Genomic DNA, 18,161 nt, shown 5'->3' with positions numbered 1-18,161 from the left:
GTGTGTGTGTCCTATATTTCTTAGTGTAATTATTCTTTCATTGACAAATATGAATTTTTTTGTTCACATGTAACTAATTTTTAAAGACAAACAAGAACAACATGCAGTCGGGTACTGAGAGTGGTGTACTTCCCACAGAAGCCCCCACATGTTCCCACGGCTGTGGTTAGAGGGCAGGACGACCACGGGGCTTCTTCTGAATCACTCACAGTGCTGAAGGTGCATGATTTACAGAGAGTTTGTGAATTCCAGTGGGCCTGATGAGGATTATTGCCCTTTATTGTAGAAAACAGTGAAAGCAGCTCATACCGCCTCCGACCGAGCTCAGAGAAAAACGCTCTGTGATTCGTCGGCTCGCTGTGTGACAGATATTTTCATTGAATTATAAATACTCCTGATTATTTATGAACGCGTCACAAACACCTGCTGCTTTCAGGGTCTTAATGACAACATCAATACATCTGAACCGACTGTGACCTGGTTACAGGGAATACAAATCTAAACACCAGCTCGGTGTAGCTGTAACCAAACACATGTGGTGTCATTTGCGTACGAGTGGCCAGCTTTAAGTAATCGGCTCCCTTTGCAGGCTCGGGTTTCCCTGCTGCTACGAGGGAGAAGAGAGCAACACCAGCGTGTGTCCTTTTACATGATTTAGAGGTCATGATGGGGATCAGGAGACAGAGCGGGCTGTCTCTGTGGCCCAGACGCTGATCCCAGAGCTGCATACATCAGCGTGGGAGTGTGAAAGAGCACTGAGGCCCAGGAAAACGCGCTTGTGTGGTGAAAATGCTGTGAACGCTCAAACAGAGAGAAAAGCACTATATCAGAACCAAGACTTGCTATATTCCTATAGTACAGAGTGAACATTAGATACAGTTTAGAGAAACAAAGATAACAGGGAAAGTCTGAAGGCAAACGATTTTAATGTGTTTCAAAGGTCTCCTTTAAGTCGTAGATTATTTGTGTACCTTGGCTTTAGGCTTCTTAGCTTCGGCCTCCTTTCCTTTTGCTTTGTCCTTTGGTTTAGGCAGAGAATCCATCTTTTGTTTGACCAAGTCGATTATCACAGGGTTTGCAAAATCTCTGGCAACATCAAGGCAGCTTTGCTCTGTACAGAAGTAAAATCGGCAGTTAAACGAGACATGGTGATTCTAAAGTGGCCATAGATGTGAAAGTGCTACGATGTAGGGTTGTAGTCAATGGGCCTATAAAGACAGGATATGAATGCTGGTACGTTATACATCGCCACAAAGGAGACCTGTAGAGTAAATGTTGATGGAGAGTTAGAGTTAAGGAGTAATTTTACAAAATCACGTGTTTCCATTGTGCCATTATAAGAAAAAGGTACAAAGGCTTTGAACTACGTCACACCTCTCTTGTTCTCTGCAAGCACACTGGCACCCGCCTCGATGAGGAAATCCACACAGGACACTCGAGACGTCTCAATGGCCCTCATGAGGGGCGTGGCTCCGCCCAGGGCCGGGGCATCGACGTTAGCTCCAGCATTCACCAGAAGTTCAATGAGTTCCCGCTGCCCGGCGTACGCCGCATGGTGGAGGGGGGTCCAGAAGAACTGGTCACACACGTTCACATCAGCCCTGTCACAGACAGTGATGTCAGGGTTTAAGGCGTGTATTTGTATTTAGGCCCATTCTTTGGCTCGGATCAGCAGCCACCAGAAAACACCAGAAAAACTCAGTTTGCTTCTGTGTGCGTGCTTTGAGATACAAAGCTAAAGAAACGGGTAAAAATATTGAATATATTAATTTGGCTTTTATTGTAAAGCCACAGAAAAAACAAACGGCACTGAAATCAGAACATGAACTTTCTCACCCCTTGCTGAGGAGGTACTGAGCCGTCTCATAGCTGCCAGTGGAGCACGCGACCATCAGCGGCGTCTTGTAAAACTCATCCTGAACGTCCACCGGCACCCCTTCACTGAAGGCCTGGTCCAGAGACTCCAGATCATTGGTTCTCACGCAGGAGTTCACGTTGACGTAGACCGGCGGTGGCTTGTGTATGTACCATCCTGAGTCGTTCATCACCGGATGCACTGGCGGGTGAGCCGGGTCGAATCGGAGGACGTCCGAGCAGTTAAAGTAGGAGCTGATCATGAAGCTGGGTGGGCCTCCGTCTGCTCGTCGGGGCTTCAGCTCCGGTGGGAGGGTGCAAACGGGCATGGGGAGAACAAACGGACCCTTCTTCTTCTTCTTGCCCCCCTTTTTTCCCTTTCCCCCCTTTTTCTTCTTAGGCATATACGAGGAGAGGCGGAACGGTTTCTTGATGTACTTGACTCCTCTGATGAAGTCACTGATGTTGACGTCTCCTCCATGGGCTGAGATGACTGCTTGGATCCGGTCTGGTTCAACTGGAGCTTGTAGCTCCTCTAATACAGAAATAAACCTCTCTGCAGTAACTGTGTCTGATTTGTCGCCAAAGGCTTTCCACAGTTCGGCTTCATACTCTTGAGACCAGTCGTGGAGAGTCAGTGCCCAGAGCTCTGACATCTGCCCGGTGCCGCTGGGATCGCTGCCTTTTCCCTGCTTCCTCTCCGCCTTCCGGAGCTCCTTGGCTACTGCGTTGTGACCGCAATCTTTGGCAATCTGATGCGGCAGCAAACCTTCCCGGTTCTTCAGTTTAGGGTTACAACCTGACCACAGAGCAGAGGTTATATAAACACACGGCAGAATGTCCTCAGGACTGTGGTTGCAGCTATAGTATCATACCAGAGATATGCAGACACAGAGGGGAGAACACTGATCCTCCAATCTGTTATAAAAATACTGAGGAGAAGAATTCGAAATTCAGTTCTGGATTTTACCCAGAACCCAGTCCAAGCAGTGAGGAGACGTCAACATGGGACAAATGTACTGTCTGACATCCTGATAACAGCGAATTACACAAGTCCAGCCTAGAAGTCACAAATGCATGAACGTGGGATGTTTCCAATACAAGAGAGGGTTTAATATGCGCGTTGAAGGACAGAAATGTCTCCAAATCATCTTAAGAAACATGAGTGATGGGACAGATTTGTCCCCAGCTGGGCAGCAAAAAGACCTCTGATCACACAGGAAGCTGACAACGCGCTAAAACCAACACACAATGACAGGTGTGGTGAGCAGCAGGCGTGCACAAGCTGGTAATTATGGACAATACTTCCACGTGTGAACATGAAAAAAGCAGGGAGACTGTGTTATTATGTTAATCTCTGAAACGACTGTGCGTTTGATCATAAAACGACAGTTTGATCCATATTTATAGCAGCTGGGAAACCCCCGTGTGTGATCAAACGCGACGTGCTCGTGTATCAAAGAAACCAGAACAGAATCAGAAATGTGCTCGACTCTTCCAGCGTCCACACGCGTGTAAATGAAATGACATTTCAACATTTTGGCAGTAACGTGGAGCGTGCTCCTTTACGTTTCCATGGATACGAACACTACTACAAACGGAGGGTAACATATTGAAATCATCGTACCGTAAAAAGGTACCGCAGTTTTTGGAACGAACTGAAACTCCCATATTCCAAATAGAGTCCTGTTCCCCTTTTAAACTTGAAGATATTCAGTGTAACCGTCAGCATTCCTCTCACAGGCCATGCATATGAATCATTACACAGTTTGGGTATACAATACTTACGTAGCAATACCTCAAAAACACCGTGATCAACAATAATGTGACAGCCTCATGAACACGCACTCACAGAGGCGACGCCTACAGAAGGTGAGGCAGGTGCTGAGAAGACAGCAATAAGATGTGAGCCAGTACAGACGTACGGCCATCATCACGGCCACATAAGTGTCATAGATGCTTAGGTGGGACCTTTGGGCTCTACGAGAGAGAGGGAGGGGATCAGAGCGACAAGCCAGAAGCAACCATGAATACATGGCCCCCACCCCCACCCACAAGATGAGCTGCTACAACAGTGCCTTAGGTAGCTGAGGAGCTAACAGGAGGAGGAGAAACAGGAGGACAAAGCCCCTGCATGGGCTAGACAGAGGAGGTGGCTGACATCAATAAATCCTACCAGAGGTTAGAAGAGCTCGGCCTAAAAAACTCCACAGAGTCATGGCGGCGCAGACAGACAGCTGCTGACGACCAACCACACAGAGCTGTGGCCGATAAAGAGCACAAGGCTGCAGACGCGACAATCCCAGCTTACTGTAATATTGGGAAGAAGTCCGATGGGCGGAAAGAACAGCTGGAGATGTGAAAGGTCAAGTCCAAAGTGGTCCCAGTGGCTAGAACAGCGAGTCCAGCAGATTCCAGGCATCAGAGGTCTGAGGAATGACCGAGACGCTCGAGCAGAGCACACGTCATGGTGGTTTTTATACAAGGCTGCGAGGCTGAGACACATTTACCTCGCTCAACAGTAAATATTACCATGAGCCCTTTTTACTGAAGTATTCAGTTTGTTTCCCTGTTTGTCAAACACCAACACACACATTTAAGACTCGGAGCCGATTGCAATGCTCTGTGATACCACACAGACCCCCGCGCTGTGACCAGCTTTCTCCTCATGTACATTTTGAGTAATAGCTGCTGTGCTCTCCTCCTGCGTTTCAGCGTTAGCCTACAAGTGACATCAGACTGAAATTACTGAACGTAATGTTGATATGAGCTTTAAATGTCTGCACAGTCGGGCTCCTATTAAGGCATCAGCAGGAGTGACAGGCCTCATCACAGAAGAAGACTTTAAAGAGTACAGTACCTCTCTGTGCCAGGAACTTGCAGCAGTTTGCATTGCCCGAGGCAGCGGCGTAGTGTAAGGCTGTGCAGTCCTTAAGGCTCATCGCACTCATGTCTGCTGAGTATGCAGACAGCACCTGAAGCACCTGAACACAGCCCAGAGCAACACGTTAGACGAGCCTAAATCCGAGGTGCTGCTTACACTAACAGTGGGTCGCTGTCATTTCAGCTTCCAGTACAAAGTAGAATAAGTCCTAATAGATACAGTTTAACTTTGCATGTTATTGCCATTTCAAAAGACGTCAGCTATTATATATGAGCAGCTACTACACCTCAAAAAAGCCCCCCATGGCAGCATAGTGGACGGCTGTGAGCCGCTTCCTGTCAAAGGCGTTGGGGTCTCCGCCCATCCTGATTATAGCTCTAACAAGCGGCAGGGACCCTGCTTTGCCTGCCTCCATCAACGCTGTGACTCCAGTTTTCTGAGCAGAGGGGAAGAGAGGAGAGGAAAGGCTTCAGCTCCAACAGACTGTCTTCAAAACGCAGGTCTCACAGTCCCTGTTGTTTACCTGGTGTGCCGCATTGGGGTCTGCCCCGGCATTCAGCATAATGAGGCACAGGGGGGTGCACTCCTGGGCCTTTTCACACATCAGCTGAAAGACATGCATCCCCTGCACTGACACGCTGTTGGCATCGGCTCCGCACTTAAGCAACACCTGCAGGCAGCGGCAGTGGCGTTTGGTGGGGTAGATGCAGTAGAACAGCACATCTGAGTCACAGCGTGGGTGCAAAAGTTTAGGAAAAGCTCATGAGACAGAAGAAGCAAGTAAGCGTCAACAATAAACCTGTACATCAGTGTAATCAGACTACTTTGATAGCTAAGCACTTAAGACCTAAATGCTGTTTCAAATATTAATGTGGACCCTCCGTCTAATCCAGTGTTTGCAGTCCTTCGCAGCTATCAGCGAGCTAACTCTGCCAAGTCAAATCAAGCCATCTTCATTTCTACTGCAAAATTAAAAGCGAGGAAACTTTCGGGAAACTTTGCTCTGACAGAGAGCTTCCACGCTTCCAGCACCGAGCACAGCTGCTAACTGCTGGTGGATCAAACTGCTGTAAAAGGAGGGAGGGCAGGATGCTGTGTTTTACTTTCCCCACTCTGATTATTCCCACATTACTCCATATTCCTGACACGACGGATAACACAAACAGGTGTGTGTGACTACTGAAGCTCAGCCTGCTGTGAGCACTGAGGCCAGGCTGAACAAAACCCCAGGGAGAGCTGGGTCGTATCAAGTTGCTCAGCGTGTTTCACAGGAGACGATCATTAGGACTTGATCTGTAATTAGACGTGTCCATGTGGCATGACACACAAACAAAACCTCATATGGCTCTACACACATGTGTACATACATCATACAGTATGTAAATTATGCACACGTCAGGAAGCATTCAATCACTCAGCCTTGATCTACCTCTCAAAGGAGAGCCAGTTAGAGTAATCGCTACCACAGACACACTGTAATGGGGTCATTATCACGATTACTTCAACGAGCTCCTTCAGAAGACCTTTGTGCGCTCTGATTGGAGTTGTCTGGGATACCACCTCCTCATCAATATCTAAAGAGACAAACTCTGCATGTTCATGAGCGGAAAGACGCCGCAAGCGATCCAGCTGACCTAACTTGAGATGGAAACGCCCCCATTTGGGAAACTGAGACTCAAATGAGAATACATACATTTAAAGCAAACCATCTGATACACTTGGCACACAATGAATGAGCTTCATTTGTGCAGGAACTTTTAAACAAATATGACATATCGCAAACAAAAAAGCTCTGAAATTCAACTCTCACGTGTTCCTGTGATAATATCAGCCTTGATCATTCTGCAGCTGTTAAATGCTACAAAATATTTTTGTTTCAAAACTTTATTTAACCAGAAAGCAAAAAGCTGCAGCTTTAGAGTCTCTTTGTTTAAAACGATCGTGGGATAAACCTGCATCCGCACAGGAAGCGATTAGCTTCCCAAACCTTACTTTGTAGGTAACAGTCGGCTGTTAACGGACAGACTCCCATCTCCTAAGTAACTTCTAATGTATTTACTTCCCTGTTAGCTGTCAGCCACCAGCATCCTGTGCTCTCAGTGCCAGCTGAAGTTGAGAAAGACTCAGACTTCTTTCTCATTGCCATAGTTTTTTCACCCATAGTCACTTTACGTCGCCAGATGTGACTGAATTTCTCTCGAGTTGCCAAGTCGTTGAAAATCACCCACTGTGTGGTTAAAGCTAAGGGAGACAAAGATCAAATCAAATCAAATCAAATCACTTTTATTGTCACATCGCATGTGCAGGCACACTGGCACAGCACATGCGAGTGAAATTCTTGTGTGCGAGCCCCACAAGCAACAGAAATGTGCAAACACAACAACACCACAACAAAGATAGGCATCAATGTCCCTCTAAAAGTGAGCATCGCCATTGGGCTGAGCCCTTGAAATGCCTCTGGGTTCTTATTGTGAAAACTTATTTGAATTGTGTGACAGCTGCAATTCTGAACTAGACATCTGAAGAAAACCCTGCTGTTTACCACCATATACACACTACATGAACAAACGTGGGCCGCCTACACCTGTACCATCGGCCATAGAAACTCATGCCACGAAGCTTCAGTGTGTTTGAAATCCCGTAACTGTTCTGTCAGTGCAGTGTTGCTAAACCTACACAGAGATTATAAGTAGTAATGCCTTTAGTTTTGAACTCACTTTTGCCCTCTACATCCAGGAGCCTCAGGTTGGCTTCGCTGTGGGCCAAAAGAGACACAATGGGATGGTTGCCCAGCTCAGCAGCTAACATAATCGGAGCGCGGCCCCTTTTGTCCTGCACGTTAGGATCTGCTCCCTTGGAGAGGAGGAAGGTGACGAGCTCTGCGAGGAGAAAAAGAGAAAGCAGAAACAATCAGGAGACAGATCATATTTGGGGTTGTGGTAAATTCTCAGACCAACTGGGCTTGATGCAGATTATGTTCAAAAGTAACTGGAAATACATGTTTATACCCCATGTCCTCTTTCCCCAGTGTTACTGCAGGCAGTGATTAAGATGTTTAGCAAACTTAATAACATCCATTTTCCATTGCGCTGCCGTTTTCGAGAACTCTACATGCTGCCACAAATCTCTGTGGACATATTTTCTTTGGCAAGAAATGCGGCATGCAAACAAAGACACAAAGACTAAATTCACTCGCTGGTCCTCATTTTAGGTTTGACAGCGTTTTAGTAGGTAAAAGTGATGCTTTGACATGAATTGAGCTGCAGTTTGGGGAAGGCCTCGAAGGGGACGGCTCCCGGGCCTGGCAGATCCCCGTGGACTAAATAGAAATGAAGAAGTTAAAGAATTGAGAACAAGGAGGGAGGGACGGTGGGGCACGTAAACGACAGTTTGCAGAACTGGCGGAACCCATACAGATGACAACCGGAAGGAGCGTGTTTGGAGGCGTGGTCCCGCTCCTGAAATTCCGATACATTATCTCCAATGAAATAACCTGTACTGTAAATACCCACAGTCTTTGAGCTGAACAAACATAGCACTCGTCCAACCAAATGTGCCTGATTGTTGCAAAGGAATGAGTCTGCCACAGCCAACCCACAGGCATACATTACCTAGATTGTTGGCTGAAACTGCCACGTGGAGCACCCCCACGCCGTCCTTCGGCTCTGTGAGACCGATGAGGTCTTCCGCCCCGAGCTGCACCATCTTCTCTATCTGTGCCGTATCCCCTTCATGGACCAGCTGAAGCAGGCGGTAGATCTGCAGGGTCTGCAGGCGGCCCTCTGCCACTCTGCTGCTCATTGTGGACTCACTGAATGCTGGTATGAAATAGGAGCTTTCTAACATGCACGCAAATGTTTGGTTCTAACATGTTTTAATTGAATTACAATTTTTAGGTGCTTTCTTTTCCTCTGAAAAACTGCAGTTTAAATAAGCTAGCTGTTCATGTTACCCATGTGAATGGCGACTTTCATACAAAGTGGCCCAGTGCTTTTTCTGGTCTCTTTAAGACAAACATCACCACAGTACATGAAAAATAAAGTCACGAGTATTGTTAAAAATCTGTCGGTACAGACGCATAAACCCTCAAGCTCATCACGCACCTGCACGCAGACACGCACGGGTTACACGGGCTCCCCTTGTTTGACAGACACTTGCTGCTGTGGTCCACAAACCCAGGCTTGGTCAGCGAGAGGGTCCCGTCTGTACCTGCTTTTCCTCCCAGGCTTTTCACTTTTCTGTGCGGGCCGTTAGAAGGAAACAAAGTCGGCTCCATGGCAACGGAACGCGCGAAAATCCCGGGCAGGACCTCGTGCCCTCGGCAGCGTCTGATGCTGCTTTCAGGGTCTCTCGATAAGCTCGGCAATACTGAAATTGTCGTAAATGAAAGCGTCACCACTTTGCTTCCATTTCCCCAAATGGATTATTTTATTTTTTCAAAATTGCCAAAAGTTAATGACAAAGTTAAAATCGTTTGCTTGAAATTCTTGCAAACTGACTAAAAATAACAGATCATGTACATGAGTATTCACAGCCTTTGCCATGACACTCAAGGTTGGCATCATGTTCATCCTGTCTCCACTGATCATCTGTCAGATGTTTTCTGTTGGAAAAGCACACACCTGTATAAATCAGGTCACAAAGTTGACAGTGCATGTCAGAGCACTAACCAAGCCATGAAGTCCAAGGAATTGGACAATCCCAAACCTCCGAGACAAGATTGTATGGAGGCACTGATCTGGGGAAGGTTACAGAAAAAGGTCTGCAGTTTTGAAGGTCTGACTGAGCTCAGTGTCCTCCAACATCTGTAAATAAAAGACGTTTGGAACCAGCAGGACTAGAGCTGGCTATCAAGCCAATCTGAGCAATCAGGGTAGAAGGGCCTTAGTCAGAGGTTTTAGAGAACCTGACAGAACTCCAGCGTTGCTCCGTGGAGAGAGGAGAACCTTCCAGAAGGACAACCATTTCTGCACCACCAGAAGTTTCTCCACCAATCAGGCCTGTGTGGCTAGATGAAAGCCACTCCTCAGTAAGAGGCGAATGATTGCACGTCTGAAGTTCTCTGATCTGATGAAACGAAAATTGACCTCTTTGGCCTGACTCATGTCCTCCATCATGTCTGGAGGAAACCGGCCACCACCTGGCCAGTACCATCCCCACAGTGAAGCACGGTGGTGGCAGCATCATGCTGTGGGGATGTTTTTCAGCAGCGGGAAGACTAGTCAGGATCAAGGGAAAAGGAATCAAAAATGAATACAACAATGTGCAGAGAGTCCTTGATGATAAGCTGCTCCAGAGCTCTCTGGACCTTATACTTGGGTGAAGGTTTATCTTCAAACAGGACAATGACCCCAAGTGCACATCTCAGATAACAAAGGAGTGGCTTCACTCTGTGAATGTCCAGCCAGAGGCCAGACTTGGACCTGATTGAACAGAGAGCCAAAAATGACTACGCAGCCTGGTGGGGCTTGAGTGGTTCTCCAAAGAAGGATGAGAGAAACTGCTCAAAAACAAGAGTGCTAGCTTGTAGCATCATATTCAAAGACTTTAGGCTGTGATTGCTGCTTAAAGGTGCTTTAACACGATGTCGAGCAAAGTCTGTGAGTAATTATGGGCATGTAATATGTAATTATATATTTTATATACTTCCAGCAAAAATGTTTTTCACTTGTGTAGAATTTCATTTTGGAATGAGGCTATAACATAACACAAATAAGAGCACATATCTTTTCTTTGATAAGTAATGAGCATCTTGACTGTTAAGCTTTTCCTAACAGCTGCTGGAGTAAATATCCTGAACACTAGGGGTCACTGCAGTGCAGCATATGAAAGAAAAACAGTTTAACAGACTCCTTGTCTTGTCTTAAGTTAAAATTAGCCTGTTGAAGTCGAGGGAGGAGATGATAGAGGTTTGAAGTAGGAGCCAGAAACAAAAGTCAGCCCAGCTGTGTGTATTTGTGAGGGCCAAAGAAGTGCCAGATCAAATAAGTGAAGTCCAAAGCAGGCGGGGCAGTGTGTAAAACCTGATGCATACCAGCTCATTTAATAAAAGAAACCAAATCCAGATGAGAGCGATACTGTTGACGTGAGCCGTATAACATGAGCCGTATAACACTGGGTATCTGTATTTGTAGCACACGTGGCAAAACATACAAAACGTATACAGTACCATGCAAGGTGAAGTGGCAGTTCTTAAAGATCATAAAAATATGTACAGTCTGTTAAAGTTACACAATGCTTAGACACATACACTTATATTTCCACACTAGAGTTGATGACAAACATGTCCTCCTTGCAAAGGAAAACGTGTATGATACGAAAAAAGAGAAAATACACTCTTAAGCCATAATGTACAAAATGCATTATGAATCTGCAAACAAGTGTGCAAGCCATTTAAAAATATGTACAACACCTTTCAAAATACACAGTTGAAAAACAGACAACCAAAGGCAGGATGTGTGTGTTCAATCAAAGAAATAGGCTTTGTATACTTGATATAAGGATAAGTGTAGCTTCTGTATTTGTTATTGTTTGCTTTGCATAAAAACTCCAGCGTAAGATCGACTGATAGTAACAGCGACATAACTTTCACCATCTGAACTCTCACAAACGTCCCTTAGAAGAACTGTTCTTGCCCTTGGCAGTCCTCCACGTCCTCTTGTGTTTCTGGGCACAGCTAATGTCCTATAATGCTCTTATTGTTTTGTATGATTTATAAAATCCTGTGGTTTCTCCACCAAACTATCAGTGACTTCATTTGCGCATTTCCTCCTAAAGAATAGTGATAGTGGTTTGGACTTCATCACTCTGCATTTTTTCCAATACAATTGGCACTCTGCGTTGTATTTCTGGGAATTTACTTGTGGTAAGAATGAAACTCCAAGGAATAATTCAGGAAGTGTGTGTAATAACCTCTGATCGTTTGGTATGCTGTGGGTGGATAAGGGACAAAAAGCCCTCACATTAATCATCTTTTTATAAGATAACCTTTCTTTAAATGGCACCGGTGGTGCTCCCTTCCAGCTCCATGTTTTCATTCTTGAACTCTGCTTAGCTTTGTAGCTTTGAAGGATCCCTGGTTAAAAATAACCGTTTTTTTTATCTTACACTGGTCCTTGGCGTAGCCCCGTAGTTCATCCTCTGTCTGAAAGAAGCAATTTCAGCTCCCCCGCCCCACTTTGAGCCAACTTTCTTCCTATTGGCTACACAACTAAGGTGCCCATATAAGGGATATCCATTCTCAGTGACATAATACGGAGCTAAAAGTAGAAAAAAAACTACCTGAACCAGTTCCAAAAATGTTGGAATGGCATGTAAAATGAAAATAACAACAGAATGCAATGATTTTGAAATGTTATGGATCCATATTTTTACAAGTTTAAGCTGAAATTATTTTGAGAAAAAAACATTAGCTCTTGACTTGGTTTGCATCAGCAAATCTCAAAAAAGTTTGGAAAAGTTAACGTTACTAAAAAGAAACAGCTGGAGGAACATCTTGCATCTAATTGTAAGGTCCATTGTCTGTGACTACAGTCCGCCGTGACATCCACAAAGGCAGGATAAAGCTCTATACACGAACATGATCCAGAAACTTCTCTGGGCCAAAGCTCATTTAAAATAGACTGAGGCAAAGTGGAAAACTGTGGTTGGAAGAACTGAAATTTGAAATTCTTTTTGGAAAACACGGACGCCGTGCCCTCTAAAGAAAAGGGAAGAGGCACCATTCGGCTTGTCAGCAGCTCTCAAGTCCTGCCTCTCTGATGGTGTGGAGGCGCATCAGTACCTATGAAATACATACAGGTGGGAGATCAGAACGAGTTCCCACCCAGACATCTTTTCAGGGAAGGCCTTAGACAATGCTAAGCTGCATAATGCATCTATTACAGTGCAACAGAGAAGAGCCAGGACTGTTGAGCAGCTTGGATCCTCTAACAGACACCAACGGGACAACAACCCTCTCCCAAAAGTCCAGCATCTGGTCTCCTTAACTCCCAGCTTTTTAAAGATGAGGGATATAGTGATAAGAGTCACAAACATGTTTTGTGTATTCGATTGTGAATAAAAAGGTGGATTTATGACATTTGTGACACAAATCATTGTGTTCTGTTTTTATTTCCATTTTACACGATGTGCCAATTTTTTTTTATTTAATTCTGGGGGAGGGATTGGTTGTAGATATATATGAAAATATTAGTGAAAACATGTGACATTATTAGATAACCGTGCAGTGGCTTCTTCAAATACACACCAATGGCTCTTGCCTAAAATAGTTTTCCTTAAAGCTGTGAAACACAGAACAAACGACTGTGGTTACAAAGGACTTCTGAAATCCTTCCTGGCACTGAAGGTCAAACATAAGCTTTTGTCTTGCTGAATAGATCCAGTCCAATAATCTGCATTTCTCAGTGGCACTGTCTCTTGGACAAATCAGAAGCTCTCACGCTCAGGATTTTTACACATCCAATCAGATGGTTTCGTAGAGCAGCATCCCACTGAAGATGGTCAGAGGTTCGGAGGAGTAGGCCAGCTTCCCAGTTACAAGGTCGATACAGACCGTGTCCCCTTCCTCCATGGGTAGGATGATGTTAAAGACAGCTAACGCTCCAGGGATGTGCTTTGCCTCAGCCATGGGCTTCTCCAGGCCTTCAGGCTGATATCCGGCCGAGTCTGCTCGGGCCACACCAGTGTTGGACTTGGACAGCACTGCCTCGATCTTTATGTTTTTGTGGCCTGTCAGGATGCCACTGAAGAAGTACTTCCCACGCACAGGAGCTGTGAAATAACCTGAGGGACAGGACGAGGTCATAATGACTGACTGCAGACACCAAGTTGAAATAAAGAAAACCTAAAACTATTGAAACGTCCGTTGTAGTGAAACTCACCTGTTTTGGGATTGTAGGCGTTATTTTCATTGACAAAGACTTCATTGAACACTATGGTTCCCGTGTTCCTCATCGGGCGGGTCATGGCGGCAGAGAAGGAAAGGCGTGGCACGTGGGCATCGGAGCCTGGAGGACCTGATGATAGAGCAGAAACAAAGAGCAGGTGTTACCGTGGATTCGAGATCAAAGAGTTAGTCGCACTTTGATCTGCTGTTTGATAAGAACACCACATACCCTGTTCCCCTCTGAGACCTGGAAAGTAAGATGAAAGACAACAAGAGCGAGTTAGACCCAGCGATACCATTCCTCATGTTTATATTGTACATATGCAACATGTTAATGAAGAGACATCAAAGATGCACCAAATACGTCTGTTAATACACGTTTATTTATATAAAAAGTAAATTCAAACTAGTAAGAAGCAGAAGTCAGTTTATGGTATTCGTCATTACTCTGACCTAAATTTACTCTTCTGCACTGAAGTTTGTGTCCCAGTGGGAGACGGCTCACACATGTGCCTTGTCCCATGGCTGGGTCGCATTAGAAATTCATAGTTCTATAGTTTATGTTTTTTTGAGTGAAAATTTAGAGCAAATCACATTCTACTGCATTTTAGTTGGTGTGATGATTTAAGATTTCAATGGTGATAACGTTATTGTCCCCAATGGGAAATCGATTTGCAGTATGTCCATAGAGAGATATAAACAAACAAACAAACAAACACATACACACACAAAAAAAAAAAATAAGCCCAGAGAAAACAACCTAAATTTCATCATCTAGTTGAGAATAATGCCAATTATCAGCCAAATAAAAATGATTTGCTGCTGCGGTGTTAACAGATTGTTCAAGAAGCCTCTGTTTGGTGAAAGGTTTTACCAGGAGTCACATCCTAACGGTACAAATGCACATTCTTAAATAACATAGCTAACTTTAGCTAGCTTGATTAAGCTTAACTTCCATCTTTTTGGCCTAAGATGATCACTACTCTGGTTCCAACACTGGGCCTACAGTATTTACCTGGGGGTCCCATTGGTCCCTGTTCGCCATCTCTGCCCTGAGGTCCAATCCTCCCTTCGGGTCCCATCGGACCCCGGGGCCCTTGCTCTCCTCGGAGCCCAGGTGGACCAGGTGGACCTGAAGGAGTGCAATGTTTGGTGAGACAGCCAGGAAACACTCCAGTACCAGTAACACTATCCTTAAAGAGAACTCGTGGGACACGCCCTTTACTCTCATATTTACTAAAACTTAGCTTTTAGGCAGAGAGCACCATTTAAATCATTTTATGACAACTGCCTGGAATCTTTCTTTCATCTATTTTTCCCTCAGTCCAAACGTACCTCCCTTCAGTTGGGAGCAACTATCTCTCGACCAGCATTCAAATCCCACGCCATCTGCCCTCTGTGACTCACCCTTAAAGTCCCGTGTTTTGAATCTGTGGAAGTCTCTGACCAAGTCGACCACTGAAGAGTTCAGCCTGTGTATGTTGGAGTGGATGTGAGGCAGCTGGACGTTCTGGATATTTTCAATAGCATTTCCTTGAGAAGTAACTGTGACATTGAGTCCATTAACAGAGGTCCACAGCCCAGACATGTGTCGGTCCAAGCCCTCCTTGATGCCCTCCAGCTTTCCAGAAACCGAGTCGAAGCGCCCAGACACTTTTTCGAGGTTGGAGAGCCTTCGATCTAGGCCGTCACTGGACCTCCGGCACTCCCCGATCTCAGTCACATGGTTGCTCCTGATTATTTGGATCTCTCTGCCCAGATCGCTGAATCGAGTGTCTGAGTCAGCGACGTGGTCTGCCACGACCGTTTGCAGGTTGTTCACCTTGAAAAGAGTGTTGAAAGTTCTACTATGAAAAGACAATTTATTCTCCTACGGTCAGCACATCATCTGTCAGAAAACCCAAATATCTGTAATATCCTATTTTCATAACTGTATAAATATTCTATGAAAACAGTTCCAAAGGTAACCACGATGCATTTGGAAATTTTTATGAATTCCTCTTGTTTTTTATTGAACTTCTGTTTTCTTTTGTGTGCTTTTGCATCATTTTCTGTTTGCTGGTGTTTTCTTGACTTGCAGTGCATTTGAACTGAACAACTGCGCAGCCCGCCCAACACTGCTCTTTCTGTTTTTCCAGGCAGTTTCCGCTGCTATGCCTGCTGATCCAAGCTACCAACAGTCACACTGATATAGCCTCCTTGTTTTGGTTCATTGCTTACTTTATAGCCACTCCACAATGCAACGCAGAAAAAGCCTTTAGTGGCTTTAAAAGGTTCACATGTCAAACAGATGTGTGCATAACTAGGCTATTATCTGCATCACATATTCTTACCTCAACGATGATATTGTCCTTAATGTGGGTCAGATCTGTTATCGTGTGCCCGTGTGTCTGCACAGTCCTTCCCAGGCCCTTCAGAGTGTCATTAATGGAGCTAAAAGTATCCATGACCTCAGCCAGCTCTCCTTGGATAGACTTCAGATCCCCTCCTAATTTTCCACTATGTACAGTGTGACCTTCCAGACGTTTCTTTAGATCATTTATGTTGGTTTTACACTGCACCGTGCACTCCTCCACGTCCTCTCTGAGTCGTCCCACCTCCTCCTGGAGGTTGGAGCAAACCTGAGAGCAGACAGATTCTCCCGAGTCGACTTTTCTCCGCAGATCCGTCAGTGCCGTCTGGCATCTGTTGAGGCTGATCGTGGTGGAGTTTTTAAATGTGAGCAGGTCCTTTTCTACAGTGCTGCATATCAAACACTCCTTAAAATCGCGGCCCAAAGTTTCCACTTCAGTGAAGATCCTGTTGAAGTTCTCGCCATCCTTCCCGGTCACAGCTGTTATCTTTTTCACATCAGTTGTTAAGTTAATCACTCTCTCAAGCAGCGAGTCTCCTGACACCGACAGGTTGTTCAGCTTGGTGTTAAACTTTTGGATCTCATCCTGGTTGGCCACAACCCTCCACTCTAAAGTTTTCACAGTTTCATCACTTGTTCGGTCTCTTGCGTTCGGCCCGCAGGTGTCTCTGCACATGTCTGTGGTCGATGTTAGCCGTCTGTCGAGGAAGGTCGTGATGTTCTCCAGCTTGCTTAAACGTCGACTGTGGTCCTTGACCGTGTCTGCAAGAACAGCCACATCCAGCTCTACTTTACCGATCTTGTAGCTGTGGTCATCGAGCTGAACGAGGACCGAGTTTCGCAGCTGAGTGACGTCTCTCTGCACAGTTTCTTTCATGTTGTTCCCGGTGTTAGTACACCTCTGCTCCGTCTTCCTCATTGTGGTATTCATCCTCTTTTCCAGTTCTCTTAGCCTGCCGTTCAACCGGTCCTCTGTCACTCTTCCCTTTCCTCCACCCGTCCCGAGCTCCTTATCCAGCCGCCCTTTAATAGCGTCACACTTGTTTGCAGTGGAGGTGAGTCGGACTTCGACATCAGACAGCCTCCTTCCCAGCTCGGTGACTGTGTTGCAGCAGGCCTGTGAGCGCTCGGTCTCGCTGCGAGAGATTTCCAAGCTTTGCCTCAAGTGCTGGTCTATGGAGCTGATCCTCTTTTCCAGGGCTGCGATCCGGTCCCTGTCCTGCTGCTGCTGGCGCCTCAGGTCCTCCACGCCGACCTGGTGATAACGAGACATACGAGACATAACCGTCATGATGTCAGGCTCATATTTTTTCAGCATCCTTGAAACTTTGATTTTTTTGTGATTTCTAAGGGTTTCAAAGGTACATTTTCCTGAACTGTAGGTTTGCTTTGTTGTTCTGCTTCTCAGCAGGAGTGATTGTATCTCTATACTAATACCATCTGTATTACTTCACTCTATAGGAGAAAAGCACTGAGCCATCTACACACCAACAGGAAAGCTGCGTAGCCCTGGAGAGTCACCCCACGAAGCCCCTGGTACAAAGTGTTTGTGCTGATGTTTTATTATTTTTATTGTTTTATGGATCACTGTTTACTTAACACAGGCCAGGAAATCAAGTATGGGATGGTGGAGGTGGGGTTTCCACGACCAAACCCCTCTTTCATCTTCTTATCAAAGGTTACAGTGCTCCGTTAAAAGGAAGGACGTTCTGATTCAATATTGTTTCCCTGTAAATATCACTCGTTGTGTAATATTGCAAAGAATTTTTACATATATTATGTATACAGTGCAATCTGAGGCTATAGTAAAGATAAATATTTTTGTCTTGAGCAACCATGTTTGTTTACTTCATCCAATCCCAGACTGGATCCTGCAACTAGCTTTTTTCTTAAATGATGTCATCTGCTAACAAACTCACCATCAGCAGATTTGCACATCCAGCTAAGCTGCAGGTGGATGTGTAATCATATCCTACTGCAGGGGTAGGCAACTCCAGGCCTCGAGGGCCGATGTCCTGGAGGTTTTAGATGTGTCCATGACCCATCACAGCTGATTTAAAGGGCTAAATGACTCCTCAGCATTTCTTGAAGTTCTCCAGAGGTCTGGTAATGAACTAATCATTTGATTCAGGTGTGTTAACCCAGGGTGAGATCCAAAGCCTGCAGGACACCGGCACTCGAGG

General features: G+C 45.4%; 2 protein-coding genes across 2 annotated transcripts in view; both read right to left on the bottom strand.

Moving 5' to 3' along the window:
* The window catches only part of ankef1a (ankyrin repeat and EF-hand domain containing 1a), a 12,693-nt gene extending 3,655 nt beyond the window's left edge, over window positions 1–9,038 (bottom strand). Inside the window, exons 1-9 of the mRNA XM_005724803.1 lie at window positions 8,842–9,038; window positions 8,350–8,556; window positions 7,456–7,617; window positions 5,262–5,461; window positions 5,025–5,174; window positions 4,715–4,838; window positions 1,837–2,653; window positions 1,375–1,601; window positions 972–1,111 (exon numbers count right to left, since the gene is read on the bottom strand). Of these exons, the coding sequence (XP_005724860.1) occupies window positions 972–1,111; window positions 1,375–1,601; window positions 1,837–2,653; window positions 4,715–4,838; window positions 5,025–5,174; window positions 5,262–5,461; window positions 7,456–7,617; window positions 8,350–8,539 (2,010 nt within the window). The 5' untranslated portion in view covers window positions 8,540–8,556; window positions 8,842–9,038. The remainder of the gene's footprint in view (window positions 1–971; window positions 1,112–1,374; window positions 1,602–1,836; window positions 2,654–4,714; window positions 4,839–5,024; window positions 5,175–5,261; window positions 5,462–7,455; window positions 7,618–8,349; window positions 8,557–8,841) is intronic.
* A 3,332-nt stretch (window positions 9,039–12,370) lies between these two features.
* Window positions 12,371–18,161, bottom strand: part of emilin1a (elastin microfibril interfacer 1a) — a 28,226-nt gene continuing 22,435 nt past the window's right edge. Inside the window, exons 7-12 of the mRNA XM_005724801.2 lie at window positions 15,959–17,233; window positions 15,033–15,447; window positions 14,641–14,757; window positions 13,855–13,872; window positions 13,621–13,755; window positions 12,371–13,522 (exon numbers count right to left, since the gene is read on the bottom strand). Of these exons, the coding sequence (XP_005724858.1) occupies window positions 13,203–13,522; window positions 13,621–13,755; window positions 13,855–13,872; window positions 14,641–14,757; window positions 15,033–15,447; window positions 15,959–17,233 (2,280 nt within the window). The 3' untranslated portion in view covers window positions 12,371–13,202. The remainder of the gene's footprint in view (window positions 13,523–13,620; window positions 13,756–13,854; window positions 13,873–14,640; window positions 14,758–15,032; window positions 15,448–15,958; window positions 17,234–18,161) is intronic.

Source organism: Pundamilia nyererei, unplaced genomic scaffold, assembly GCF_000239375.1.
Source record: "Pundamilia nyererei isolate P.nyererei 1_Seehausen unplaced genomic scaffold, PunNye1.0 scaffold00013, whole genome shotgun sequence".
NCBI lineage: Eukaryota > Metazoa > Chordata > Actinopteri > Cichliformes > Cichlidae > Pundamilia > Pundamilia nyererei.
Note: the sequence above shows the minus strand (reverse complement) of the source record. Positions and strands in the feature narration are given on the sequence as shown.